Source organism: Amblyomma mixtum, chromosome 2 (assembly GCF_055824585.1).
Source record: "Amblyomma mixtum isolate Tamu chromosome 2, ASM5582458v1, whole genome shotgun sequence".
In the NCBI taxonomy this organism is placed as follows: domain Eukaryota; kingdom Metazoa; phylum Arthropoda; class Arachnida; order Ixodida; family Ixodidae; genus Amblyomma; species Amblyomma mixtum.
The window spans coordinates 306,184,479-306,212,010 of NC_143013.1; the positions used below are offsets into that span (position 1 = coordinate 306,184,479).

The 27,532-nt window shown below is 47.8% G+C and overlaps 4 protein-coding genes across 7 annotated transcripts in view; 3 read left to right on the forward strand and 1 right to left on the reverse strand.

Moving 5' to 3' along the window:
- Nsun5 (Nop2/Sun-like domain containing protein 5) lies at positions 1–7,184 on the forward strand. The gene is made up of 5 exons (XM_089574740.1): positions 1–399; positions 1,084–1,327; positions 1,645–1,913; positions 3,809–3,924; positions 6,072–7,184. Exons 1-5 carry the CDS (start codon positions 259–261, stop codon positions 6,601–6,603), a joined length of 1,302 nt encoding a protein of 433 aa, XP_089430866.1. The 5' UTR covers positions 1–258; the 3' UTR covers positions 6,604–7,184.
- A 1,765-nt stretch (positions 7,185–8,949) lies between these two features.
- homer (protein) lies at positions 8,950–17,876 on the forward strand. Of its 2 annotated transcripts, XM_089574741.1 has the most exons (6): positions 8,950–9,337; positions 11,133–11,236; positions 12,061–12,349; positions 12,676–13,191; positions 15,990–16,055; positions 16,672–17,876. In XM_089574741.1, exons 2-6 carry the CDS (start codon positions 11,175–11,177, stop codon positions 16,846–16,848), a joined length of 1,110 nt encoding a protein of 369 aa, XP_089430867.1. In that variant the 5' UTR covers positions 8,950–9,337; positions 11,133–11,174; the 3' UTR covers positions 16,849–17,876. The 2 variants fall into 2 exon arrangements, with proteins under 2 accessions (XP_089430867.1, XP_089430868.1); XM_089574742.1 differs by lacking the exon at positions 11,133–11,236.
- A 2,892-nt stretch (positions 17,877–20,768) lies between these two features.
- On the forward strand, positions 20,769–27,490 carry LOC149364810 (transmembrane protein 222). Its single transcript, XM_089574744.1, has 5 exons — positions 20,769–21,087; positions 21,942–22,026; positions 22,103–22,134; positions 22,190–22,283; positions 25,347–27,490. The coding sequence occupies exons 1-5, from the start codon at positions 21,005–21,007 to the stop codon at positions 25,665–25,667; spliced, it is 615 nt and encodes a 204-aa protein (XP_089430870.1). The 5' UTR covers positions 20,769–21,004; the 3' UTR covers positions 25,668–27,490.
- Positions 23,927–27,532, reverse strand: part of Vps11 (vacuolar protein sorting 11) — a 36,703-nt gene continuing 33,097 nt past the window's right edge. The window contains exon 24 of one of the 3 annotated variants that reach the window (XM_089574733.1): positions 23,927–25,494. The gene's annotated coding sequence lies outside the window, so the exon portion shown is untranslated. The other 2 variants (XM_089574732.1, XM_089574734.1) reach the window with 2 other exon arrangements.

Below are 27,532 nucleotides of genomic sequence, written 5' to 3' on the forward strand. Positions count from 1 at the left end.
CTTAACACGGCTTATGGCTAATAGGCTATGGCCTATACTATGGCTATGGATGTTCCGCTGCTTGCCTCGCCGTTTGCCGTAGCAGCGCGTGATAAATGCTTATGAGGCGTTGAAGGTTCGCTTTTCAATTGTTCTGACGGCTCTGCGGAAAGAAAGAGAAATAAGATAGTGGAAGGTAAGCGCTCCTAAAGCGCTCTGAGTGGAGGCCTAGCGTGAGCAGTACGATTCAAGGATTGCAGAAGAGGTGGCTAGTGTGCCATGCCGCAGTCAGAGCGTGGTACGTGGATGGGTTGTACCCGAACACCTAAGCGTTACAAGGTCGCTGCGCGTATCGTGGATGCCATGAACCAGAAGCCCCCTCAGTCCATGCAGTCCTTGCTGGCCAGTGCCAAATACCCGGTGAGTAAGATATAGCGTGGAACCACCCACGACTGCTCGAATCGTTTTCATCTGACTTGCGGTTACCTCGGTCGTTTTAAGAGGCTATACCAGGCTATACTGAAAGCCTTTTCCTAAGTGAATTAGGCCGCCGCGGTGGCTCAGTGGTTATGGTGCTCTGCTGCTGACCCGATAGACGCGGGTTCGATCCCGGCCGCGGCGGTCGAATTTCGATGGAGGCGAAATTCTAGAGGTCCGTGCACTGTGCGATGTCAGTGCACATTAAAGAATCCCAGGTGGTCGAAATTTCCGGAACCATTCACTACAGTGTCTCTCATAGCCATAAAACCAAACGTTGACTTCGTCGCATATAAACTGTAACTGGCGTTTTGTGATTGTGTCGTGAAATGCGATTCTTCTAGTGTTCGTTCAGACTAGAGCATTGCTGTTAAGTTGCTGCTCTGACCAGACACGTACGCTGGACCTCCTTGTTACATGGTGGCCGTCCTAGCAGTTACCATAGCACCGGCTGTCTGAAGGGAGAGAGAGGTGAGACTATAGTAAGGGCATATATGAGCGTGTGCTTGCTTTGTGGAGCTGTTATTTCATCACGTATACTCGTATTTGCACGCTTTGCCTTTTGATGGCACCAAAATGACAAGCGAAAGTATATATGCAATTGGCGACGGTGCACGACGGTTTCAGAACAAGAGCCAGCTGGCTGCCCTGGTGATACAAGTTTCACAGAAGCTACCCATCTTGGAGGCAGTGGTGGCCCAAAGCTCGCTTCTGGAGCAGGGCGTGCCTAAGCCCATAGCATTGGTTCTGGTGCACGAGGCGCTTTTTGGGGAGCGGCCACTGCCGCCAGGCGCATGCCCACGCTTCGACCAGGTGCTCGCCTGCCGGCCGCACCTCGAGAAGGCTCTGGCAGCCGTGCCCCAGACAAAAGGTAAAGCTGACTGCGTATAGTAAGGGGGCGGCCTCGTGTGACGCAGGGCTACTAGGCAGCTATCATGGCGGGTCCGCTGGCTACCCTGCTGCTGTACACGGCGCTGATGGTGACGCTGCCACTGGGTGCCTTCTTCGGGGCCCAGTGGGCGCTGGCCGAGCTGTGGCACGCGTCGGCCACTGCCTGCTCGGTGGGTGCCACCGTGGCCAGCGTGCTCTGTGTGCACCTGGTGCTGGGTCTGTTTGTCTACGAGGCGTACCACGAGGCCGTCCCCGCCCAGGACGACAAGAGCGACTGAGCGTGGCGCGCTTGTGCAGCCCCGCCCCCGTTGCCCCGCTACGTCCGCATCAACACGCTGCTGCTGAACACTTCCGCGGCAATACGGCTTCTCGAGGAGGCGGGCTTCACGAGGATCCGGTACCCGCGCCGCTGGGGACTGGACTGGTTTCTGAAGCGAGTGCGCCGTCTAGAGCCGCACGAGTTCCTCAAGGACTTCCATCTGCGTGACTGGCTGGTGTTTGGCAGTGGCGTCCAGCTGTCTCAATTGGATCTGGTGCGCAACACACAGATTCTGCTGCAGGACAAGGTGCGCTTGTTTGGCTTCACTTGTTCGTCCTGCGGGTAATCTGAAAGACTTTTCAGGTGACTTCACCGTCCTGTCTTATTTGTTCCTGCTCTTGTGTCTGCATTTCATTTGTGCTGCGAATTTTTCGACACCATGGATAGCAACCAACTGGCCCGAATCGCCATGCTACTACACGGGACCAATCATTTTTGAATTTGTCACCTGCCATGAAGTAATAGGCAGTGTACACTTGATGTAAGAGTTCAATCTTTTTGTCCATAGGCTAGCAGGCCTAGTAGGCAACACATCAGCAGTGCACCACAATGCAGAAGACAAATGTGATGCATATCACTACACATTGACACACTTGCCAAAAGAGGAAGCACCTGGAACATATGCTGGAACCACTGGAAAGTGGTACCAAGGTTCTACCAGCATCAACCAGCCATGACTAGATCCGGGAACTGTCTAAATCCACACTCCAGACTAATCCAGACCAAATCCAGACAATATGTATGCCTATCAGATAGCAGTAAGCAAGTTAGGAAAGTGCCCAAGCTTTTACCGCACTTTCTGGTCCCAAACATGGCGGCCGCTATGCAGCATTACTTTTCAGATACAATTGAGCCCACTTATAATGGCCGTCTATATAATGAGCGTTCGCTTATTATGAACGAGTACGGTGCTACCGCCAAATTATAGCCGAGCACCTATGCCTAGCTCATATGTCTAGCACTGCGCAGCTTCCACGCTTAGCCGGAATGACGAACGATGGTAATTAAAAACATACCTCCTTCTTGGGTTCTCCCCTACCTGCATGGCTTCTTGGGTCGTGACAGTATGCATTAAGGCAATGGAAACTCATCTCAGATACAACAAACAACTATGGCCGCGCCGCTCGGTTATAGTGAATGAGCAGGTGCCTCACACTCCCCAGTAACTGAAAGTCGCGCTTCCAGCTTAGTGTGGAGGCCAAAGGGCGTCTCTCAGCGACTGCAACATTGCCCGGAAAGAAGATGTCAAACCAGAAAACCAAGAAAAAGGGGGCATTGAAACACAGGCAACCACCGGCCAAGTACGCGCTGATGGCCTATAATTATGGTCTCTCATTGCCTGCACGTGCGAATGGAAGAAGCATCCCAAGTGGAAGCAGAAGCACGTTAGGCACGAGCCAATGGTAGCATCAGAAGTGAAGCTAATATGCATGGTTGTGTATCAGTGAGTGGCAGCGATTTGAAAATCGCTGCTGCTGCTTCTCCCACCACTTAATACTTTTGGCAGCATTTTTGTTTGCTGTTTTCCTACCGTGCCAATCGTCAGAACGCTAACGATGAATGCGAATGCCATTTTCAAACACTTCCGCGCTGTTTAGGGTATGCTCCGCCATCTGCTTTGAAACTAGAAAACTGCAGTTTTGTTTTCTCTTTAGCTTGTATTTTTTCTCATGAGTGGGCTATTTTTTAACCGCTTGTGGAAACAATGGAGGATAGAAGTTGACAGCAAGAATGGTCACCTCTGCCAGTGCAGCACGTGCCCTGTAATGCAGCACATGTTGCGATTCAGTTGTGTCCATGGTTGATTTTGTCGATCTAGGTAGCAGTGTCTTTAAGATGCTGCCTGAACATCTGACTTTAGTTCAGAGAGTGAAGACCCAAGGAATCTGCCCACTATGTTGGTGGTGGTGTTTTGCTCAACTCAGCGGCTGATATGAAGAGGATATTGACATCACCAGCGTTATTTGTCTATAATTTTTAGGATTTAGGAAACTGCAGGCCTGCAGTTTCAGTATGCCTTGGCATGGATATTGCATGCATTGCCTTGCAACATAAGTGTCCAACCAGCAGGAGCACCTGAGTGCAGCATGCTTGATTTGCTTTGGGAAGTCTCGCCAATTGAAGTACATGCATTCTTTGCAGGCATCAGGCATGGCAGTGGTTGCTTTGAACCCCCAGCCCGGTGCATTCCTGTTGGATGCTTGTGCAGCCCCGGGCATGAAGACATCATATGCAGCAGCACTTATGCAGAACAAGGGGTGGGTACCCAATTGACTTTATGCTTGTGCCCTGCCCACAGCCTTGGTTCATCTCAGCATTTGCACCCTGATGTGGGCTGAGGCAACATTCTTTTTGTTCGTTTTAAAGGCTCGCCATATATTTTTTGTGTCTAGAACATCAAGTTACCTGGCCTAAAAGGCAAGACGAACCTACTGTGTTCACAAATCATGGCTGGTGTGCAGTGCAGTCAGTGACAGGAAATTCGTTTGTGTGAACCCAATGGCATCACTCAGTATTTAAGTCCATTGAAGTGCAATTTCGTTTTCCTGAAGTCTGACTGGCCTCCTGAACCAGATTTGATCTGGGCCCGTTTTATTTTGACGTTGGTGCGTTATTCAAAATTGTTTTGGAGTGTGTTCATTACATCACAACTGGCAACATGCCATTTTGGGTTCTGGAATAACTGAGGATGTATTCAGACACAGTGGAGCTGAGGTAGCAACTTGCCATTTTTTTCAGCTCCGTGCAAGCATGTGCATGTATGAACATTATGCTAATCATCATTCTGCGGTATCCCTGAGATGTTAAAGGATGCCGCTTCATGAATATCCTCCAGGAAGAATTTTATGCAACAGTGTATGCAGTTCATTTGGTCAAAAAGCCGTCAGCATCGTAGTAGTTGTGAGCACTGTCGTCAGAAAAAATCGTATTATGCCAACCGTCTGCGGCAGAATGTTCCGGATGGTGCCATACCATTCAGTGTTTCATGCAGCATAAACTTACTTGTAAAGCCTAGCTCATGGCAGGGATTTGAACCGGCGGCCTATAATCGGGGGGGGGGGGGGGGGAGCCAGCGACCTCTAATTGGGGGCATGCGCAGTTCGGGTGTCCACCAAGACAAGTGAGACTGTTACTGCATCATTTCCTTCCCTAAAAAAAAAAAAAATTAGATTTGTCTAACGAGCAAGGCCTCGCGCCGAATGGCTGATGGCGTCCGGTGGACTCCGTGGCCGCGCTGCAAACGCTGTTGTGTTCCACTCTTAAAGGTTCACTGGAGAGGAATCTGAACTTGTATTTTTGCCGCTGGAACTCTATCTACACGTTCCGAGCATTCTTGGAAACTTTGAATTATTGCCCTGTGCGGCCGATTTCCCTAATTTAAATCGGATTAATGTCGTGTTCCCGCCTTTTTTTTTTTTAATTCCCCACAAATGGTGGGAGGAGTCTACCAACCTTTCACCTAGTCCCCTGGTGGCTTGCTGCTCTGCCATCGGTGGAGTAATATGTAGTGATCGGCGAAAGCAAAGAGTCCATGCATATTTTTATTTTCATGGGCCTAATTTACAGCTATGTAGTCTCTGACTAGACCTATTTATTCACCGAAACCTAAAAGAAACAAAATAAAAGCGAAAGCAGTCGCCACGCGACTGCCTGAAAGGCACTTCATGCGTTGGTCGACTCCTCCCACCGTATGCGGGGAATTAAAGAAAAAGGCGGGAGCTGGACGTTAATCCGATTTAATTAGGGAAATCGGCCGCACAGAGCACTAAAACGAAGTTTCTAAGAATGCTGGGAACGTGTAGATCGATTTCCCGCGGCAAAAAGACCAGTTCAGATTCCTCTTCAGTGCACCTTTAAAGGCGAAGCTTAAGCGTGCTGTAAATTTCTAAGCGCTTTGTAGAAGCTGAGTTATCTATCGTAAAGATTTGAATTTCAGCATCTTCGTGCCTTTCCCTCTCGTCTCGTCAATTTTTGCACACAGAAAGGTCAGCGCTCCTCTGCCAGCCCCACCACTGGGGACAGTGCTTCCTGACCCACCGGAGCCACGCTGCTTGTTGGCTGCAGCCATGGCAGCTGCCTGACATCCGAAAGGATCTAACCAGTAGCCATCTCTGAACTGGTATACGCAAGAGCAGTGTGGTTGAGGAGAGTGCGAGCATGAAAAAGTCACCGGAAAGGGCTCACCAACTTTTGCGCATGATTGTGGGTTCTCTGCTGCGTGTAGAAATGTATTGCTTGGCTCAGGTGCTCACGACAACATAATGCAGTGATTCAGCGAGTTGATATGCTCTCCTCAGAAGGTGTTTCAGAGAGCTCCTTTAACATTGCATGTCACCATGAAACGAACAAAGGCTATCCCATGGCAGTATAACATTTCTTGATGTCCCTTTTATTTTGGGTGCAGACGCATCCTGGCTGTGGACCGGAATGGGGAGAGACTCCAGGCGCTGCGGGACCTGGTGCAGAATGCGGGCTTCAAGTCCATCTGCAAGGTGCAGGAGGCCGACTTTCTGAAAATCAACCCAAGGGCAGAGCCCCAGTGTGCCACCGAGCTCATCCTGGTGGACCCTTCTTGCACGGGCTCAGGCCTGTGCGGCCGACCAGGTCAGGAGCCTGACCTGAACAGTGACGAAGGCAAGGAGCGTGTGCGGCGCCTGAGCTGCTTGCAGGCCATGCTGCTGAAGCACGCCTTGCGCTTCCCGCATTGCCGGCGCGTCGTCTACTCGACCTGCTCTGCGTTCAAGGAGGAGAATGAAGACGTGGTGGCAGAGGCGCTCGAATGGTCCAGGGGACGCTTTGTGCTTGCCCACGCATTGCCCGAGCTGCCCAGTCGAGGTCTGGGCCCACTGGGTGACCGCTGTGTGCGCATGGGACCAGAAAGTTCTCTCACACGAGGTTTCTTCCTGGCTGTGCTTGAGAGAGCAGCTGCTTACTGAGTTGTGTATCTGACTGTGTCCGGTAGTGGTGCACTGATAGGGTAAAAACCTTGACAGCTGTATTTCGTGTTGAAGGACGACACATTTTTACCTTAAGGATGTGCAGCCTTAGAAGGCTGCACAGCCTGTCTCTGCTATGATTCTAAAGCACACTTTATTTGTGAAAAGCAAACAGGAAAGTGTTGTATAAGAACAAGCTTTTGCAGCCAGCCACTTTTTCAAGCAGCATATGTGACACCTGCCATAATATGGCCGTATGATGTGCTGCCATCACTCCAGCTGAGATCAAAGGTCAGTGCTGAAGGAAACATCAAGGGTGGAGAAATGGCTGTAAAGTGGTGCTGCACATCCCCATTGCACTTTTGTTCTGGTGATCTGTGTGTGGCTTTCAGTTCTGAATGTATGTGGTGGCATGTCTCTGCTGAGAATGGACAGCATGTGGGTGTCATCTGGCTACAGTTGTGCAAACCTGTGTGACTGCATTCATTGTTTATGTTGTACATTCATGAGAACTGAGAGCTTTACAGAAAATGCCAAGAGGCATGATTTGTACGTAATAAACTGAAGATTCTTTCCCAGAAGCCTGTCCTTTTTTTCCCCCTCAGTTAAACCAAAATAGGACTGTGTGTTTTGCTTGTTAATCATTCATCTTGCTGAAGGTGCTCTAGTACAGACAGTACATGAAGAAAGACGGTGGTACGGCACGCCACAACTAATTTTAGAGGGCACGTGCAAATATACTCAGACACCACGTGCACGAAGAGCACCCCAGAAGCGCAGATCGAGATGTGGCAAGGAACTCATGAAAACTCTTGGAAATCTGTTCTCGGCTGTACGTAACGAAGGTTCATTCATATGAGCTTCCTTATTTATTTCTGGCGTATAGATTGTCGGCAGAATGAACATGAAATTCCTGGAACCGATGACTTGTGAACGTGAATGAGTAAAAAGTTGAATAAAGCATTCAACTAGACTCTAGCATTCTGAACATATCGCAGTGGAATAAGCATCCAAATTTAAGAACGTAAACTATTTCAAAATTTCTCGAATTTTAAACCTTATCTGCATTTCGAATGGGCATTTGCATTTACGGCGCGTGCTGCAATCTCTCTTTCCGTGGCGGGCGACATGAAAGCGCAACAGGGCGTGTACAATTTCTAGGCGAGCCATCGGCCGCGTTCCTACATATCGTAGACATCTGTACATGCGCGCATCGCATTGCGTGCATTGGCTGCAAGTATTCATCCTTTAGCGAGTTCACATCCTGCAGCCTACGCACAAAGTTTGGAACGATCACCCGCGGATGTGTGTTTGAGCTGGTATCCGCTGTCGAACACGGCCTTGAGCAATCGATATAGATCTACAGATTCCTACGCGTCAGATTCCTACGCGTCAGATTCCTACGCGTCGCTTTCGGTTTAGCTTCGTGGCCATGTTTTCGCCTCATCGACGTTCGGCCAGTACGTCAGCAACGTCAGCACGAAGCTGACGAAACTACCTAGCCACCACAACGAAGCCAACGAAGCGGCTCATAGCTACGAAACTGCGCGGCTTCGTAACCCGCTTATTATCGTCTGCTCGCGCGGCTTGCGGGAGCCCATTAGAACCCGCATTACAGTGGCTGTACCCGCATATAAAAGCGACTGACGCCCTGAAATACTGCACTCAACCTTTTTCTACCCAAGCATGCCTGGGCCACCGGCAAAGAGCGCTAAATAAAATTATTATTTCATCGTTCTCTCATGCCGCGGCGCTCTTCCTGAACTATGCGCATGCATTCTGTTTACAATTAATCGTAGCAGCGCGCATAAGCACGTGTATAAATATTACCAGACATGTCCAGCGCTCCCCGCATCACCCCAGACTATGAACGGTGGCGTCCGCTAGGGTTGGGGATGCGCGGACCACCACTTATCGAGCAGACGACGCTCAAGCGGGACGCGCGCGCGCGGCTACTCTGCCACCTCCACTGCTTCACTTTTGCCGATGCTTCGCTTATTGCCATTTACAATCTATGGAATCTGAAGATTGTAGTCATGCGAAAACCTTAAAGGAGATCCGAGACGCAATAATATATATGCTTTCTGCACTGCAAAACAACGCCGATCGATTGAATTCTTTAAATTTCACGGAAACCTTGTTTCACATTACAATCTTACGGTCATGTCGTTGTCCGTGAACTCGCGAGTGAGCTACAACGCGTCCTCCTCGTTCGGAGACGACGGTTTTGGGCGCGCATTAAGCGGCGACACTCGCGTGATTGTAGAAGTGCCCCCTACTTGATGAGACCTTACGCCATGCCTTACGCGCAGGCGCCGCCTCCTCCTCACGCGCGGCGACCGCAACGCAGCAGCCGCCGCAGCAGGCACAGCGCCACCAGCGTGGCTTGCCGTGGTCGCGTTGTTGCGTGTGTCCGCCTTCAACATCCGTGTGCTGGGCTGGGCCGGGCGGCGAAGCGGTGGTGGGGCCTGTGTGTGGCTCCGGGAGCCCTGGCCGCGGCGTACGACGCTGCTGCATGTGATCGCCCCTACCGGTACTGGAAGCTGGCCAGCCTGCAGCCGCAGCAGCGAGAAGCCGCGCCGCGGCGGCGGGCGCATGCGCTTGTCAATGGCGGCGGCTCGGGCTGCAGCGCCGCACGCAGCCCTTCGTAGCGGGCTGGCTGACGCCACGCCGGGCCGGCTAGGCGGCCACCTCTGACGCCTTCTCAGATGACTGCAAGCAGTGCCAGTATGGGGTGAGTGAGCCGCGCTTAGGCCCCCAGCCGGAGTCCTCCACGGAGGGAGGCCGCGGCACCCCGTAGCTGGCCGGGCCGATCGGCGAAGGAAAAAAAAAAAGTATAAACGAAAACATAACGGTACTGTGTATTTCCCCCGGTGCGCATGCCTTCTTCTGAACCAGGCGCATTGATGAGTAAGGAAGTCAACATCCGCTGCGAAGGCTTCGGAACTTCGGAGGAGCCGGGCTGGGGCTGCTGCTCGATTGCGTCTGCATCGCATCCGCTTTCCCAAGAGCAAACATTGATGTGTGTAATGTTGCGACATGCCCGCATACATTTCAGCTCGGTGGGGACTAACTATCAGCCTATTTGCTTATACTACCCGTTATGTGGAGAATCGGACTAGGCGGTGAAGACTAGTGGTCATCAGGCCCGCTCGTTCACACTTGATCATTCCCGTTAGTGCCCGAACATCAGAAATTGAATGTTTGCTGTAACACTGGGAAAATATAATATACAGTGCTTGAATTCAGTATCGACTGCCGCGCTAGTTAAGAACCATCTTAACTGTGACACTTCACGGATATTCATCGCGGAATTTACTTATTTGTGCAAAACATGCTCATTAATATTCAAGAATCATATGGTAAAGATCGACCCATAAAATATGCCACTATGAGTGACCATCAAACTTATTGCTTATTGTGCCCCTCTCCACGATTAAACTTCTAAGACTGTTGAACCTCTCACTGCCTGTTTAGATTGGTTACTCATATATCTCCCTGTAAGTTCTTTGGATAAACTGAACTTGTTTCTCAACTGTTGTAAAAGACTTTCTGGGTGGCACCTCTTATTCTTCTCTGTTTTCAACTGTTTCCAGCTATGCCCAGTGCACTTTTGATCTTAATCACAGTGCTTATTTCACTTTGAACCATTTGTTTGTAATCAATAAAGATGGCTACTAATGGAAGCGATAAAAAGTGCTTATATGTGTTATGTATGAAGTATTCAACTCTTGACAGCTGGAAGCGGCTTTGCAGTAAGTAGCTCAGGGTTCGGCAGAACAGGCCTGCAGTTGGACATTAGCCATAGCATAAGCATAGTAGTTGGACATAATTAATGTGGACATAAGTATGGCTAAAAATTCAGTAGAAGATAGCAAAATTAGGTGGCGCAGTTTCTTGAACCTTTTACACCAGAAGCTACTTTAATGCTCACATTATACAAATCAGAATAAATGTTTGCATAGAGCAGTAATATTGATATAGTGGCGCAGCTGTAGATCTGTATCAACAGTTTGCACTTGTTGCACGATCCTCCCACTCCACAATGCCTCAGTAAGCTGCTGAGTAAGGTGGGAGAGTATTGAGAGGATGCTGCATTGTGCATGAAAGCTGAGTGTCGATTGACGCTAGCGTGCATTCTTTTCATGCTATCACCAACTCACAAAGCAGGAGCTGTGAAAGGTAGATCATGGCAAAGCCTGTGCAGCTACTTCGTTGGGTCACGTCTGTTGTCTTGCGGAAAAAAGCCTGAGTAGATGAGGCCACAGAGCCTCTCATGTTCACAGGGGGCCCCTGGTTGGGAGCAGGGGCTCTGATTGCGACATCCTCATCAGTGCCACTCATGCCCTTGCAAGCACGTTCTGAACCTCTGTTTGTTTTATTTTATACTGTGCTTTGCTTTCACATGTCAGTGCACTTATATCATCGTATGGCTTTGTAAATTCAGCTCTTGATAACTCACTTTTTAGCTTAAAGTTTCTGCATAGCTATGTATGCTTTTTTTTTTATGTGTCTATAACTTCTTTCAGATGATTTAGCTGATTCCCACATTCCTCATAGTCCTGATTGGGATGTGGCATCAATTTTCTGAATATCCTGAAAGTCAGCTGAAGGAACAGTCACTAAAGAAATGGTAAAAATTTACTTTAACATGCATCATTATTGAAATCCTGTCACAAACATCTTAGTTTAGTTTCTACTTGTGGCCCTGATGAATTCAAGATATTAGCCGTTAATTCCTTTTAGTTGCCAAGAAATCCTTTTCTAACATCTTTGTATGCAATTTATTAATCGTTGAGCAGCATTGATGTTGTGGTGAGTATAAGGGTGGGCTCCTGTTTAGATTTTTGTTGTTTTACCTGTAGAAAGCATTATTTCTACCCTTCTTTTCTTGTTACCAACATCGTCTATTAAATGTCATGACAATACATACAATACATACATGACCATATGCATTGTACGACTACAAGTTCAAATTTTAAAACATTATTTTTTTGCCATCTTTTTGCAGTCCCCTTTCTGTTTTGTTATTTTGTCATAAAACTTCTTTACATTGAGGAGCTGTGAAGTAAGTGCCTGTGCCTAAAGCATAGCAGCTTGTGCAGATGCCTATGAAGGTGCGATGAATACGTAAAAGTCAGCAAAAAGCAGAAGTTCCAACATTTGTATGGCAATCTTTACTTGTTTTCTGTCCTTCTCAAAGCAGCTTTTGTGGCTTCTGCAAGGCAAGGAAGGTCAGTAGGTATGATAGTGTCAGTGAAGTTTTAATACAAACGCAACTTCGTGTACATGTGTCAGCTTTTATTCATGCTCCGTACACGCTTGTGAAGGGACAGATGGAACTGTGGAATGAATCTTGTAGTGTTGGAAATGCCAGCTCTCTTATCTTGTATCTGTGGTGTCCTTAGATCAGTATACATGTTCTGAGAGATGGACTGTCTGTGCTCTCTGGTGCAGGGAGCAGCCCATCTTTTCCACGAAAGCGCACGTGTTCCACATCGACCCCAAGACGAAGCGGTCCTGGATTCCAGCCAGCAGCCAGGCGGTGAGCGTCAGCTTCTTCTACGACTCGAGCCGCAACCTGTACCGCATCATTAGTGTTGAGGGCACCAAGGCGGTCATCAACTCCACCATCACGCCCAACATGACCTTCACCAAGACCTCCCAGAAATTTGGCCAGTGGTCCGACATCCGGGCCAACACTGTGTACGGCCTCGGCTTTGGCTCGGAGCCTGACCTCAATAAGGTGAGACAGTCAGGAAGTGTTTCAAGGTACGGTTAAAATGTACGTAAGCCACAGTTAAGGCGTACATAAGTCATATCAGGCTGTAGAATGAAGGTGTAAGTGTTGCGAGGACTTGTGGTTTGCTAGCTACTTTGCTCTTCGATGTTCCTTGCATGCAAGTGGCACACCTTAGTGCTCCTCCCACATTACCAGGTACCCAGTTTTTGTTGGCTGGTTTCGTAGCTGTGGATGTAGCGAACACTGTGCAAGAAGCTTTGGAGCACGGGTCCGAAGAGTAAAAGCCTGCAGATGATCATAGTCGTGCTATGATTTCTGTGTGTGCGCAGTTCATCGAGAAGTTCCAGGAGGTGAAAGAGGCGACCCGGCTGGCTGCCCAGAAGGCTGGCAACAACGGTGTGGCGGCCGTGCGGCCCCCCGAGGGGGAGGCTGGTGGCGGGGGGGACCCCGCAACGCTCCACGGTGGCGGCAGCCCCAAGCACCAGCAGGCAGCCAAGGCGTCGCTGCCCCAGACGACGGCCGAGGCGCAGCTGCGCTATGAAAACGATAGGCTCAAACTTGCGCTGGCACAGAGCTCGGCGAACGCCAAGAAGTGGGAGGTGGAGCTGCAGACACTCAAGAACAACAATGGCCGGCTCACGTGCGCCCTGCAGGAGAGCACGGCCAACGTGGAGGAGTGGAAGCGCCAGCTGCAGGCCCTCAAGGAGGAGAATGCCGCCATGCGCGCCCGCATGCTCGACTTGGAGGCTGGGGGCGCACCGGACGCGCAGGAGCTACGCCGGGAGCTGGCCGCCTTGCGTAGCCGCGTCGAGCTGCTCGACCGCGAGAACAAGCAAAAGGACAAGGTGCGTGCATGGATTCCGCTTGTACTGTGGGGCACTCTGCTGAGTATGACTCATCAACACCTGCCGCAGCCCGAGAGCACAAGAAGAGGCAGTCACCACTTGTATTGAGCTTCCAGAAATCTTCATTTGGAAACGTGTCAAATACATGCAGCTGTGTCTAGATCCACACATGCTACTCCTGATGTCTGCTGGCAGCGGTGCATTACCTGCACGCAAGTTGGGGTACTTTAGTTCCCGTTAACTGACAGACACGAGCTACCTTGAATACATGTGCTGATGACCCTCTGCCCTTGTGGATATCAGGTGCATTGTATGTGGCGCTTTTAAATTACCATATGAACTCGTGTAAGGGCCACAGTTTTTTTTTTTTTCTTTTTAAAATTCAGGTGTGAATTTTGAAGGTGTGGCCCTTACCCGAGATTATACGGTAAACAAAGGTTGCTAGAAGTTTGGTACACTATGCGGTGTTCCGTTGCTGCTCCCATTTGTAACTTTTACATTATATCCTTGCTATTGATGGGCCTGAGCCATATTTCTTTTTTCACGTAACTGCTCTGCGCATGCACACTTCTCCTCCTCTGCCTTTTTCCATGCTCCAGCAATTGAAAGCAAACTACCAGCCTGTAGCGAGCATGTACAGTCCGTATTGGTGACAGGTGCAAATGGCAGTGGTGAGTTTACACCTGCCACTCCACATGCGCAGTTCACGCTCCACAGAACTGGATTGCACTTGCAGCGTGTATGCACATGTTTTCTCAACCTTTATTTTTATTTATTTATTTTGTAGCAGATGAAGTTTCGCGCCTTTCCCTTAGGGTGTCACATCTTGTGAAAAATTAAGTTGGATAAGAACAAATGCAGGGAGTGGTATCGCTCCAGCTTATGACAAATAGTGAACACTAGTGACAATAGTGAATAGGGAACAGCAGTTCGCAATTGGTAGCGAGATGCTGGAAGTAGTAAGAGAATATGTTTACTTAGGGCAGATTGTGACCGTTGATCCGGATCATGAGAGGGAAATAACTATAAGAATAAGAATGGGGTGGAGCGCACATGACAGGTTCTCTCAGATTATGAATAGCAGTTTACCAGTATCCCTCAAGAGAAAAGTATATTACAGCTGTATCTTACCAGTACTCACCTATGGGGCAGAAACATGGAGGCTAACAAAGAGGGTTCAGCTTAAGTTAAGGACAACGCAGCAAGCTATGGAAAGAAAATGATAAGTGTAACGTTAAAGGGACACTGAGGAGAAATTGAAGTTGACTTGCATCGACAGAATACCAGCTCCTGATTACAAAAACGCCACTCATACTGACAACAAAGCTCTTGTAACGTAGAAAAGAGAAAGAACCAAAATACAGGTATCGCCGCCACAGGCCAAACTCGCAAGTACAAGCGTAATGATGTCATAGGACAAAACAGTGTTGCTAGAACCAATAGTTCTAGCAACCAATAGTTCCAATAGTTCTAGAACCAATAGTTCTAGCAACACTAGGACACGAGAAGCTACGAATCACTGAGGTGCCGCAAATGCATGCGCAAATCTCCTTGACGTCACCAGATGGCGCCACATACCCGACAGCTACGCGCGCTCCTGCAGCATCGGGACCAATCAGCGCCTGCTCGCAGCGGTAGGCGGGCTCCCGGTATTCTGCTAACGGTAACAAGGTACACGGTATGCTAAAGGTGTCTATTTGCGAGAACTTCGTTGACGACTTCGAGAACGGGATCCATTGTAACGCTGGCAAAGCGCCGGTGCAAACGTAAACGAAGCGACGGCCGCAACAGCCGATAGATGCCTTCAACGTGCGGCCGGCGGTAGCTTTCTTTTCGGCTGCTGCTGGGCCGCACTGCTGGCTGCCAGAAATCACGGAGTCTGCGTTACGTCATGTGCACGTCATGTTTCACGTCACTTAGTCCTGTGTCGTCATAGGGGAATCCCAAGTTTGAATCAGAGCGGCGGGAAAAACTTTTTCAACTTCGAATCCAAATTTCTTAAAAATAAATGCATCTTTCGCTGCCGGCCAAGTGGCAACAAAACCATGAAAGGCCGAACTATCGGATTTTGCTATAAAAAAAATATTAATAGAGCTGTCCTCAGTGTCCCTTTAAGAGATCGCAAGCGAGCGGAGTGGATGAGGGAACAAACGTGGGTTAATGACATCCTAGTCGAAATCAAGAGGAAGAAATGGGCTTGGGCAGGGCATGTAATGCGAAGGCAAGATAACCGCTGGCCCTTAAGGGTAACGGAGTGGATTCCAAGAGAAGGCAAACGTAGCAGGGGCCGGCAAAAAGTTAAATTAAGAAGTTTGCGGGGATACGGTGGCCGCAACTGGCAAAGGACAGGGTTAATTGGAGAGACATGGGAGAGGCTTTTACCGTGCAGTGGGCATAGTCAGGCTGATGATGATGATGATGAGACTGGAGCAAAATGGAATCGGTTGAAGAATTATAGGATAGCAGCCTTGCATTTCACCTGCTGGCCAATGATATTGGCGTCCAAAAAATGGATACAGCTGAAACAGCGGTTTCAGCTTGCACCTTGCGGTCCCTTTGCGCAGGTGGTCCCAGCGTAATGACAGTACTTATTCTTCTGGGCTGGCGTCAGTTTAACTGCATAGTTCATTTCAGGGTGCAAGTACTGAACTGCAATGTATGACAAACTGCATGCTATATTTGAAAGAGCTTCACATTTCAATATCAGAATGAGTTTTCCTGCTCATCAAGCTGGCTCGCAGCAGGAGCAGGAGCAAAGAGCGAGTATAGCATTGTTTCTGCGTTTTGTCCGTTTGCAGGAGTTGGAAGCACTGAAGCGCAAGCTGGAGGACCAGACGCCGGGCAAAGCAGACGAGCGGCTCAAGGTCAGTGTTTCTGCCATGCATTTCTGCCAAAGAAGAGTACTCTGGGGCACAGCAATGACGCCTGGTGGCACATCTGCAGTTATAACTACGTCAAATGGGTGTTTGTTTCTAAGGCCTTTGAACCAATAGTCAGTTGTCTGAGCAGTGTGCCGAGTGCTGTTGTAGGAGTGTCTCCAGTGGCGATCAAGTCAGTGCTACATATCAAATCATTAGAGTGGCACGACAGTAGCATGAAATGCCCCTTCCCACCATAGGAGCAGCCACGTCACTTCTCACATGGCAGAGATTTTCGATGACCAACAAGTTGGCACAGGAGTTTTCGATTATGACGCATGGCAGCAATGGTGGTGTGATACCGGTATTATTCCTTACAGCCATACCTTCTAGAGTTGTTGCAAGGCCTTCAAGAGCACAAAATTGGCTTTGCTTTCGGCCTCTTACTTCGTTCCATTCTGTACCACTTCATGGTAGCAGCACTGTCTGCCACCTGTTTAGCAGTGACTGAAGGTGTGCATGCAGCCTCTTGAGTGCGTGAATGCTGAAGCAGGGTGTGCGTACAGAGTATGCGTACAATTCATCGTGAATCTTGTGTACTACTTGGACGTCCCCAATGCAGGCGCTGCTGTCTGAGAACGAGGCACTGAAGGGTGCAGCACAGCGGCTGCAGGAGCAGCTGTGTGCGGCCCAGGCACGCCAGGCCGCCTGGGACCAGCTGGCCCAGAGGCTTGCTCACCGCCTGCACGACCTGCGCGACCTGCAGCACGAGCTGGCCACCCTGCTGTCCACCTCCTGACCCCCCTTCGTGCTGTCACACCAGCAGCAGCCCCATCTGACGATGGCGGGGGCCACAGCTAGGATTCCTTCAAAGGACGTAGCGGCCCCCCCTCCAAGTGTGCTAGCCAGCTTAGGATCAAGGCCTCCCCCTCAGCTCCCCTCCTCCTCTTCCTGAGTGAGAGAGGGCCTTGCACACGGGAGGGTCGGCCTTCTTCAAACTGACGGCTCGAAAACTTGGTCCACAACACTGTGCAGGCAGCTGGTACCAAGAAGAAATGTATACATTTTTGGACAGTGCATGTGTGGCCGTGACGCGGTCTCAAGTCTAGGATGTCACGTGCTTTTTGTCCACATAAACCAGTCATTGCTCATTAAACTGTCAATGTCGAGACGCGAGAGAGCATGGTGACGCGGCTTATAGGCAGCTTGATTGATCGAGCTTCTGCGGTGATATTGTCGGGTTTGCTTTGCAGGGTTCTATTGGCGAGAGAGCAGTCTAGCAATATAGGAAAGCTTCGAGGTTTTGTGAAATAATTGTGGAGGCAAGTGGTTCCAGGAGGACACCAAAATGATAGCTAGGTATTCTCTCGAAATATTGTGAAATTCTTCCTTAGCATGTTCAGGCCAGTCGTCTCTTTTGTTCTTCCATTTTATTTTTCCTGTGCTGGTGTCAAATGACACCGATGTGCCACAACTGAAAATTGTTTAGCCCTCAACGCACTGCCCTCAGTCTAGAGTGAAAAATGAATTGCCATATAGTCAACCCTTGGAGCCAACCTAATTCTCATATGAACACAATCTCAGCCAATTTTTGGTGTTGAGGACTCACAAGATCAACTGTCACATGTATTACCTGAAGAATCTCTTTTTAGTTTGCATCACACTGGCTTGTTGATGCATTCACAAACATGTAAATTTAGGAGCACACATATTTTGCACTCATTTCTGCTTCAACTTCATTCCTGCGTTGACGGGTAACATACATACAGATACCACTGTCAAGTGTGTACAGTAACACACAAAAATAAAAGACTGATATCAAACTTGTATTGTGTGTCATGCACTTGTATATACATGCGCTATGTTTTACTTCAGCTTGGATTCTCAAACCTAACACTTTTTAAACACGCTGTTTGTAAATGCTTCTTGTATAATCACAATTTTAAAGTAGGGTTCTCTGTACAAACTAGCTCAGCACATGCATCATTTAAGGTAGTGTTTGGTTTGTTTTATAAATGCTATATTTGAACGCAATATCCTATCCATTTGCTTAGAGCTTGTAGCAACCTTCCATTAATGCAAAGTAATCTTATGTCTGATCAGTCGCATCAGTTCTGGGGGCTTCAGTTGGGTATCATGCGGTTTGAAAAACATAGAGCTACATGCCTACGCTTGTGACACCATTTTGTGATGGGAGCGTGATGTACTTTGTAGAACACCAGGCCTTCTGAGCTTGTGAAAAGTCGGTGGCACAACCTCCAGACACTGGTTAGACAAGCTCGTGGCATACAACAACCCTTGGCGTGTGTTAAAAAGACCAAACATTGATATGAGTGGCAGGTGCACCACCTGTTTCCTTCCCTCCCATTTTACAAGGTACAGTAAGGTTTATCGAATATTTTTTAAAAGCAGAGAAGTTTGCACCCCTTGCTGCATGCATAAAATCTATAGGTGTGCGAAGAACTGCCTTGTAGGGAAGAAGGAAGAAGCTCCTCCTGCCCCCTTTTTTAACGCGAGAGCGTTTAGGCTCCCGTGCTGAGGAAAATTCGGTATCTGCGGAAACGGCGTTATGAGTGAAAAATCTCCTGAGAAGCAGCCTAGGAAGGCCACCTAGGTCACCTGACCTTGAGGCGTCATCACAACCTGCCCACCGGATCGTGAGCAAACTGACCACCATGTCAGGCGGCAGTTAAATTAATGACTGGTTGCGAGAGGTTGCTCGGGAAGAGCAACCTAGGTCGCACAAGCCCCACCTGCCATCGCAGGACAGCTAAGAAAGCCGCCAGTAGTGGCATGAGGACTGCCAGGGATCTATGAATGTAGAGTCGAGAATGACCAATTCCGAAAATATGGGCATTAACTCATCAACGCTATCATGTCATACCCTTCAGGTGGAGTTTAAGTGACCCCTACAATTTTTTCATCAGGTAACTGGCAGGAGTGCATTAAAAATTCTGTCTGGGATCGGTTCTCATCCCATGTAAAACTCTGTTCATGACTAGACCATTACTAGTAGAGTTCCTCGAGAAACTTGTCTCGTAACTGATGTGAGGCTCAAACTTGAAGACGCTGAAAGGGAAAAGTAGGCAGGACATATGCCACTCTTGCACTGCAAGTAATAAAAGCTTGTAAAACCATGACAGTGTTATTAACTGATTATCTCTGGAAATTTGAACACTGTCATGTTTTTGGGTTCTTACATTAATTTTGTTGTTGTCATGGGGTGCAAGTTTTTCGTTTCCTAATAAACCAGTTTTCAGGAATGGCGTGTGTCCTGTAGTCTTCTCTTCTTGCATCTTCATCAAGTCTGTGTCTCACATCGTCATTAACAATTTTGAACTCAACCCCCAGCTTTTTGCTTTGCTCAGCACATAAGCTTATTTGTATGTAGTCCCTTCAGTTAAGGTCCATATGTGCCCCTTGAAAATGTGTTGTTCACTAATTGGAAGCTTTATCATACGTCTCCACTGTAAGGTGAAACAATATTAACTCAGTGCTCCCATAATTAGCTCTATAATTAGAAAAAATTGTAAACACTCATGATGGCACTTGCTGTTTTAGTTCATTCCTGGAGCATGTACAGGTTTGACAGGGCCGCCGCTCATCAATTCACCATCTGCCTGAGCCATTCAAAAGCAATGTCGCTTTTTGCTTCCTCATCACTTGATTTTAAGCGCGCTATGTCGCTTGCTAACATGGCAATCAACACCTAAGGAAGCCAATAGCCACCGACACCGTGGAGCATACAGAAATGTTTTTTTTTTTTTTTTTAACTTATGGTGTTGATCAATGGCATCTGCGGCTTAAAAAGACATGCATAAATTTATAGCATGGTGAAATAAACCAACACATCTCCACCTCAGTCTCAAAGGTCTAATTAACCCACCTGCAACCCGGACACATTCTGGACCTCCGCTCTCTCTTCCAATGGGAAGCCCGGCCTCTGAGGACCAGGGTGGAACGCAAACGGCGCGCATGTGCTGTGCCACGGCCGCTAGATACAAAGCGCAAAGCTTTGCGCTTTGCATCAAGCGGCCGTGGCTGTGCGATGTTAGTGCACATCCCAAATGGTCGATATTATTCCGGAGCCCTCCAGTAAGCACCTCGTCTTTCACTCCCACCTTCAACACCCTTCCCATAGAGTAATGCCCTTCCCCCACGGCGCAGGTGAGGTGTCCACCAACAAGTAGAGACAGCCACTGTGCCGTTTCCATGATGGTAGCTGGTGACCCGGGCCCGCAGGGCGGCACATCGCTGTTATTAACCTCTTCAGAACCATATAAAAGTTCACCCCTCTTCCTCTTCTACGTCCTCGCGGACTTTTCCAGCACCCTTCCCCGACCCGGAACTGGGATCCACCCTGCTCAACGGCGGCCCTGTTTACGAGGCATTTCTGGCCCCGAGCGTTAACAGGGCCGCTCCGTAGAAGCTTCGACCAAAGGAATCCTGAAATAGGGACTCCAACCACGGGGCTCATACTCAATTTGATCAATAAGCTTTTTCAACAAAAACGAAGTTTTTTTCGTGCAAGAAAGCGTACCTTTTCCCCTATGTGTGGATAGATGATATGTGCATCACGGTTTCATTAGCTTCATATCTATCTTTTTCATATACCGTTAATTTTGAGAAACTTTGGACTCCATGAAAAGAATCTCCTTCTATGCAGTGTGCTGACAAGTGGCATGTGCTTTTTAGTTTCCTAACAGCACTAACAGCACTAAAATCACTGGAACAAGTGCATAGCTAGCCTGCAAGCCTCCGAGACTACTTGCGGAAATTACCCGATCTCGGGGGAAACCATCTGCGCTTCCGTGCTAGCTTCTGCCACTTCCGCGCAATAGGACCAACGAAGCTATCAACCTGAACTGCCTGCACGTTAATCTAGTGTTGCACTGTTGCAGCCTGCAGGTACTTTTTGCAGATCTTCGCAGTGCTTAGAGTTGTCGGAGTTCGACATGAGCCCGAAGCCAGTCACCATCGATTTTAATCGCGACCGCTTCCCGTTCTGCATTGTATGGACGCCGATACCTCTCCTGACGTGAGTTCATGGTTTCTCTTTTCATTTGCGGGGCGCAGGTGTGCGCAACTTGCGAAATACTGTTCGCGTTGCGTTTTGACAGTTCATTTGGGTTCTTTGGTTTCAACGATCAGTTGCTTGGAATATTGTCGCCGATGTTAAATTAATCTGAATCGGTCAATCAAACGTAGTTCCCGAAATTCAGTCGGTTACTTGCATGTTTCTTCGTGCTTGCCAGATACGCGTCGCTTTGTGATGCAAGCCGCGTGTAAGAAGACGTAGTGTTTTGTGGCCATGGAATTCACTGACAGAAGCAGGACAATTCTCGGTCCAATGCTCATGCGTTGTGAAACATATTGCGTTAACTGCGTTCAAAACCGTTAAAATGTGTACTGTAAGCGGAGGCATGCTATTAGCTGCTGCATTTTATACATTGACATGATCTTAGATGTTACTTCATGATTTTTTTAGCCTTGAGGTACGACACATTTGTGGCTTGGAGCGAACGCCCTTTCATTATGCGCAGCGCTGTTTACTCCTCGCCCGTAATGTAAACACATTTGTGGCAAGAGGAGCAGCGTACAAAGTCCTGAATGAAAAGGGCTGAATCGGATGGTAATAGCAAAAAAGTGAGAGTGCCGCTTCATTTTGTTTCCGTAAATTGCGAATAACAGGCTTTAAGCTTCTGCTCTGGCCCCTAAAGGTATTCAATGGGTGGCTTTGCAACATTCTAACATCACTGATTTTGCAGTGCAAGTAAGCCGTATTAAGCTGTTTGTTATTTCAGAAGCTAGACGCATGTTTCACTTGCAGGTTTGATAGAGTTTTTCATTTAAGTCATTAAGTGTGCCATTGGCGTATTTGTATTTGTGCAGATGGTTTTGCCCCTTGATCGGCCACATGGGCATTTGCACGTCCAGTGGTGTTGTCCGGGACTTTGCAGGGCCCTATTTTGTGTCGGTAAGTATGGCGTGGGTGACGTGCAGACTCGCTCATGAGATGTGGACATCACTCATGACAAGCGGTCTCCTTGCAGGAGGACAATATGGCCTTTGGCCGGCCTGCAAAGTAAGCAAGTAGCTGCCGAAGCAAGAGCTGTTGAAGTGGCATGTGCTTGTTACAGGTACTGGATGTTGGATCCCAGCCGTGCCAGGGATGGGGTGCAGGGCTGGGACCGGGCCGTTGCACAGGGTTCAGAGGAGTACAAAGGTCGCATGGTGGGTGCATACACTCTGTGTTCTCATGCAAAGCTTTTTGCAGCTTCCTTTGCCTCCATGTGTTTTTTGAGCAAGTTTGCGGAACGGAACACCAGAAATTTAAAGGGATGCTGGGGACAATTGAAGCTGGCCTATATGGATGGCTTACCACATTCTTATCACAAATACACAGCCTTTACTGGAAACGTGGCTTCTATAAGCTAGAAACAGCGAGAAAGTGAAATACAGGTGTCGCCATCACCAGTCGATTTTGTAAGTGAACCACATGCATCACTGCAGTTTTTTGTGAGCGGATCCCAGAGGCTAGGTGAACTACCATGCAGTTCAAAACAGTGATCATGGAGTCCTTTTCGGTGTAGACGTCACAATTTTGAAAGGAATGCGGGAAAATTTTTAAATACAATTTTCTTGGCAATAAATACGTCTTTTGCTGTCGGACGAATGTCAGCATTGCTGGAAAGTTCTGTAGAATTGATCTTTACTAAGAACAGAAAATAGATAGAATTGTTCTTGGTGTGTTCATTGTTTTCGCAGCGCCCTTTTTCAGACAATGTTCTAGCCAAGATACACTAATTAAATTGAGATACGAATGAATCTCTTACCAGGCCATCCTTTTGCTGCACCAAGTGTCACCGCATTGCATTACTTGAAGTAGTCAACTGTTGGTTTTCTTTCATCAAAGCTAAACTCTGTAGTCTTTAATACTTGAACTTTTATGAGAGAAGTCGTCCTGGCAAAGGACTGTACCTCTTGTTCTACATATTATTATCTTATTATAGAAGAAAAAACTATTAACCTCACATCCAAAGTTTGGAGCAGGGATATCAGTATAAGACATCACATCTGTGTGCTGGAATGATTTCATACTCGTGCAGTTTCACATCCTTCTGTGCAAAGCTAAGTTCTAACTGCAACTGAAAAAACACTTAGGAATTCTCATTTACTTCTTGCTTTCCATGGTGGAGAGAAAAGTGCCCAGACAAACGAAGCAAGAGGCGGAGGCACATCTTCGGTTTCCTAAATTATTTTTTTGCGCATTTCTTCATCCTTTTTCAAGCACCTGCACTGTATATAGACTTCAAGAAAAAAAGTTAGCATAGACATTTTACGACTGCTTACATGTGAGAAGGCGTAGACTCACCCGCTCACTGTGTGAATGTTGTCGCTGCACGTTGCGGGGTGATGTAACCCGATGCCACGCAGCTGGCTATTCTACCTCTGCATGGCTTTACGTAGCCTCCGCTGCGACACCACCACACCCGTTCTAATCTGCTCACTTACACCATGAAAGCAGAGTTGCAGAGTTGGTCTTTCTCTACTTAACATTCATAGATCCCCCTAGGAGTCCTCATGCTACTCCTGGCACAGTGGTGCGTCACTGTCCTGGTATGGCAGGTGCTGCCACCGGTGGAATCTGTGCGATCCAGGTTCTTCGCAAGCAACCTCTCGCGGCCAATCATTAATTTAACTGGCCAGGTTGCATGAGGATGCCATCTTTTATAGGTACTACTGTCACTCCCCCCCCCCACACACACACACACACACACACACGCATGCATGCACGCAGAGAGAGATAGATAGACGGGTTTTTGCTCAGTGCGGGCAAGTAAGGCATACGTCTTAAAAAGAAAGATGCAATGGCATGCAGCAAGTCTTTTTATTGGCAATTGTACAAGATGGAGTGCAGTTCCCTTGTGCTAGCAGCACGGGACGTTATAGCGACTAACGGCCAAGCTAGGGTTTCCTGCATTTTTCTTGGTTGCCTACTGCAAGAACCTCAGATGTCCACCCTGCTTTTGATGTCCTTGCTAAGTTATGGCACCATTTCAACCAGTAAACAAGTTACTTTTTCTTTTTCCAGCTTTGTTCATGTCCATATTCGGACCACCACATGACAGTATACTCAACAATTTATTTGTATAACAGAAAATAGTGCTTCATCAAATTTTAAATATACCTATACTGCACTGCTGGAGAGCACTTAGTGAGGTTAGGGTGAAAGCCAGGTTTATTTACCCCAGTGTGGCCCCCGGAATGTGTGTCCTCTCCATCATGGGAAGAATTGCAATGTTTCATACATAGTACTTGCGAAAATTCACCATTGCATGGTGCACCGTTCTTCGATGAGAGGTATGACAAAAGTGTGGCAGGGTGTGACATGACACGTAAAATATTGCAGCATGCCGTATTTAGGCTCCACAAAAGTGATTTCTTAGGTTGCCAAAATTGTAGTGTGTTCAGTTAAAGCGTGGTGGATTGGTAGAGTTCGGTTTCTTTTCTTAACATTTTTGCTTTGGACACTGTGCAAGAGGGCTCCTTACTCTTGTGAAGCAAACAAATTGTATACACTCACTGTGCCATTTCATGCGGTGTACCTGGTTTGCAAACCTTTAAAAATGTTTTCCCTTGTATAGCATGGCACAGAAATTTTTGTGCTTTATGCCATGTGATGGCTACAAGCAGTGATTATAATTGCTTAGTAAGTGCTAAAGCTGCACCATATAAACAGTGTGCCAAACCCACCACTGAATAGAAATGCATCATCTGGAAAAGATTCCAGCATGCTTCTGTGTGCTGATTTTTAACTTTTCTAAGCCACAACCGTAATCGCAGTTGATTTCACAACATCTAACAGTGATTTTGCAGGTTTCTAATTACTTATTTCAGAGAAATGTGCAAAATAATAGTTGACAGGCATACATGAATACAGCAAGAGTAAGCAAGACAGAATATGTTAGGTTATAAACACACCAGCTACCAATGCAAGCTGGTAGACTGCACTATATATTCGTGCCATAGAGAACACAAATGCCACAAAATAAAACTCATTAACAGCAGTTTTTATTCTTATTTACACAGTTCTGTACAAAACGCTGATGCCCGCACACTTTTTTCATGCTTTTTAATATTCAGTGTTACTAGTAGTATGGTGCTTGACAAACATTCCATTTGTGTATTTCATGCATTCTCTTCTTGCATCCACATATATTGGGAGCAAATAAAGTGGCTGGTGTATTGAAGAGGGCTGCACTAGCAGCACTAAGCTGAACCTTGTCTGCACAGCACAACCTGTGCTGTGACAACTGCCACTCGCACGTCGCCCGCTGCCTCAACCTGATGCAGTATAACAGCAGCACAGGGTGGAACATGGTGAAGTTGGCACTCATGATGCCCCTGCATTCCAGATACGTCAGGTGGGTGCTTGGTATCTCTGTGCTGCGCAAATTGCGGTTCGTGTCAAAGCATGCTCAAGGACTGCACAGGCCATTGATTTTGTTCAAAAAACAAATCTATATTTGCTATTCAGCCATTAGCAGAATATTATGCCCCAGCCACACGGTCCCTTTGAAACAAAGGAATGCGAAGAAGGGAGCTCCATTTTGAAGGAATGGAGCTCACTGTCACACAGCTTGTAAGGAGCTTTCCACAGATGCTAATTAGGCACTGGTTACTTGCAGTGTACACAAGCATTTTAAGTACTAGCAGTAAAACCATTGCTAGAGGTCAAGTTTCAAGATTGTTGTGAACTATTTACTAACTGCGCAAGCTCAATGTGAGCGTACTTCCTTTGGCTTTGAAGGGAAATCGGTGAACTCCCTTTCGCATGCACTCCATTCAGGCGTTTTTAAAGGGACACTGAGGAGAAATTGAAGTTGGCTTGTATCGACAGAATACCAGCTCCTGATTACAAAAACGCCACTCATACTGACAACAAAGCTCTTGTAACATAGAAAAGAGCAAGAACCAAAATACAGGTATCGCCGCCACAGGCCAAAAAGCGTGGTGACGTCATAGGACAAAACAGTGTTGCTAGAACCAATGGTTCTAGCAACTCTAGGACCCGAGAAGCCACAAATCACTGAGGCGCAGCCAATGCATGCGCAAATCTCTTTGACGTCGCCAGATGGCGCCACGTGCCAGGCAGCTACGCGCGCTCCTGAAGCATCGGGACCAATCAGCGCCTGTTTTCCGGTGGTAGGCGGGCTCCCGGTATTCCGCTAGCGGTAATAAGGTACACGGTATGCTAAAGGTGTCTATTTGCGAGAACTTCGTTGACGACTTCGAGAACGAGATCCATCGTAATGCTGGCAAAACGCCAGTGCAAACGTGATCGAAGCGACTATAGCGACGGCCGCAATAGCCGATAGATGCCTTCAACGTGCGGCCGGCGGTAGCTTTCTTTTCGGCTACTGCTAGGCCGCACTGCTGGCTGACAGAAATCACGGAGTCTGCGGTACATCATGCTCACGTCATGTTTCACGTCACTTAGTCCTGTGTCGTCATAGGAGAATCCCAAGTTTGAATCAGAGCGGCGGGAAAAACTTTTTCAACTTCGAATCCAAATTTCTTGGAAATAAATGCATCTTTCGCTGCCGGACAAGTGGCAACAAAGACATGAAATGCCGAACTATCGGATTTTGCTATAAAAAAAATATTAATAGTGCTCTCCTCACTGTCCCTTTAATGACCAGTATCCTAGGCATTAATAATGCTAAGCTAGCCGACAGTATATAATACTAAGGCAGTCAACTCTGCATTAATTCAAGATGCAGTGCAGGGTGCATCAGCCATGATTGATGGCGGTGTGGTGATCCTGGTGAAGAACTTCCTATAAAAGGAAGTATGGCTAAGAAATGTACAGGAGGCTCGTAACAGGTAAGCACAGATGAACATGCCAAGAGAACCACTGCAATGGGATAAACCCTATTGAAGCATAAAATTCGCTATTGGCATGTGGACAGCCGCTGCCTCAATTCTCGAAGTCACATTTTTACTCGGAGTTGCAACCTACAGTGCAGCACAGTAGGCATGGTACAGGCTGCAGACGCTGCTCAAACAGCCTCATGTCTAGCTAGTGAAACAATCCTCCCACCAACCCCAGCAATCCAGTGCAATTGATGGCTTCTGGCAATGCAAAGAACTCTGCCAAGTGAGAGCACTACAACTGCCATTGTCAGCAGCTGTTTCAAGCTCACTGCGTGACAAAGGCCTCTGTCGCTGATCTCCATTTGCCCTTGTCCTGCAGCTCAGAAATTTCTTTAACCTCATTTCTCCACTCGGTTATCTGCCGCCACCAGTACCAATTATGATGTGGGTTTCCAAAGCTCGTTTTTTCCTTTCTCAGTTCAGCTAGAGAAATAAACTGTAACAAGGTACCCATGTGGGCTAGTTGCTGTACATCAGACATAACTTCACCAGCGAAAGAATGAGACACGAGGAGAAGAACAACACAGGACAACGCTGGACTA

Excerpts from the sequence above, each read along its gene's own strand:
- Nsun5 (XM_089574740.1), top strand. The coding sequence starts at position 259 with ATGCCGCAGTCAGAGCGTGGTACGTGGATGGGTTGTACCCGAACACCT. Across the intron at positions 400-1,083 it reads TGGCCAGTGCCAAATACCCG|AACAAGAGCCAGCTGGCTGC; the intron begins GTGAGTAAGATA and ends CGACGGTTTCAG. Across the intron at positions 1,328-1,644 it reads AGCCGTGCCCCAGACAAAAG|CCCCGCCCCCGTTGCCCCGC; the intron begins GTAAAGCTGACT and ends GCGCTTGTGCAG.
- homer (XM_089574741.1), top strand. The coding sequence starts at position 11,175 with ATGTGGCATCAATTTTCTGAATATCCTGAAAGTCAGCTGAAGGAACAG. Across the intron at positions 11,237-12,060 it reads GAACAGTCACTAAAGAAATG|GGAGCAGCCCATCTTTTCCA; the intron begins GTAAAAATTTAC and ends TCTCTGGTGCAG. Across the intron at positions 12,350-12,675 it reads CGGAGCCTGACCTCAATAAG|TTCATCGAGAAGTTCCAGGA; the intron begins GTGAGACAGTCA and ends GTGTGTGCGCAG.
- LOC149364810 (XM_089574744.1), top strand. The coding sequence starts at position 21,005 with ATGAGCCCGAAGCCAGTCACCATCGATTTTAATCGCGACCGCTTCCCG. Across the intron at positions 22,027-22,102 it reads CAGGGCCCTATTTTGTGTCG|GAGGACAATATGGCCTTTGG; the intron begins GTAAGTATGGCG and ends GTCTCCTTGCAG. Across the intron at positions 22,135-22,189 it reads GCCTTTGGCCGGCCTGCAAA|GTACTGGATGTTGGATCCCA; the intron begins GTAAGCAAGTAG and ends TGCTTGTTACAG.